This window comes from Penaeus monodon, chromosome 31, assembly GCF_015228065.2.
Source record: "Penaeus monodon isolate SGIC_2016 chromosome 31, NSTDA_Pmon_1, whole genome shotgun sequence".
NCBI classification, from domain to species: domain Eukaryota; kingdom Metazoa; phylum Arthropoda; class Malacostraca; order Decapoda; family Penaeidae; genus Penaeus; species Penaeus monodon.
The window spans coordinates 18,231,777-18,232,016 of NC_051416.1; the positions used below are offsets into that span (position 1 = coordinate 18,231,777).

Consider the following 240-nt stretch of genomic DNA (forward strand, 5'->3'; position numbering starts at 1 on the left):
GTTTAGTGTGTATCTGCACTTTTAACAAGGATTTGCCTTGAAGCCACAAAAAAGCTCTGAAATATGCACTTAACTTACCAGACTGGAGGAGTCGCAATTTGAAATGACGTAGTTCATGAAGACTGAGAGGTAAGCATTGTGGTTCCAAAGTTTACTTAGTGACTGGAATGGTCCATGGTCTTCAAGCTGTAACAAAAAAATGTTTACTATTGATCTTAAACTCCAATATCATTTAATTAC

The 240-nt window shown here is 36.2% G+C and overlaps 1 protein-coding gene across 1 annotated transcript in view; it reads right to left on the reverse strand.

Moving 5' to 3' along the window:
* The window catches only part of LOC119593056, a gene marked incomplete in the record, with an annotated part of 61,427 nt that overhangs the window by 32,547 nt on the left and 28,640 nt on the right, over positions 1–240 (reverse strand). The window contains 1 exon segment of the mRNA XM_037941958.1: positions 79–186. Within this exon segment, the coding sequence (XP_037797886.1) occupies positions 79–186 (108 nt within the window).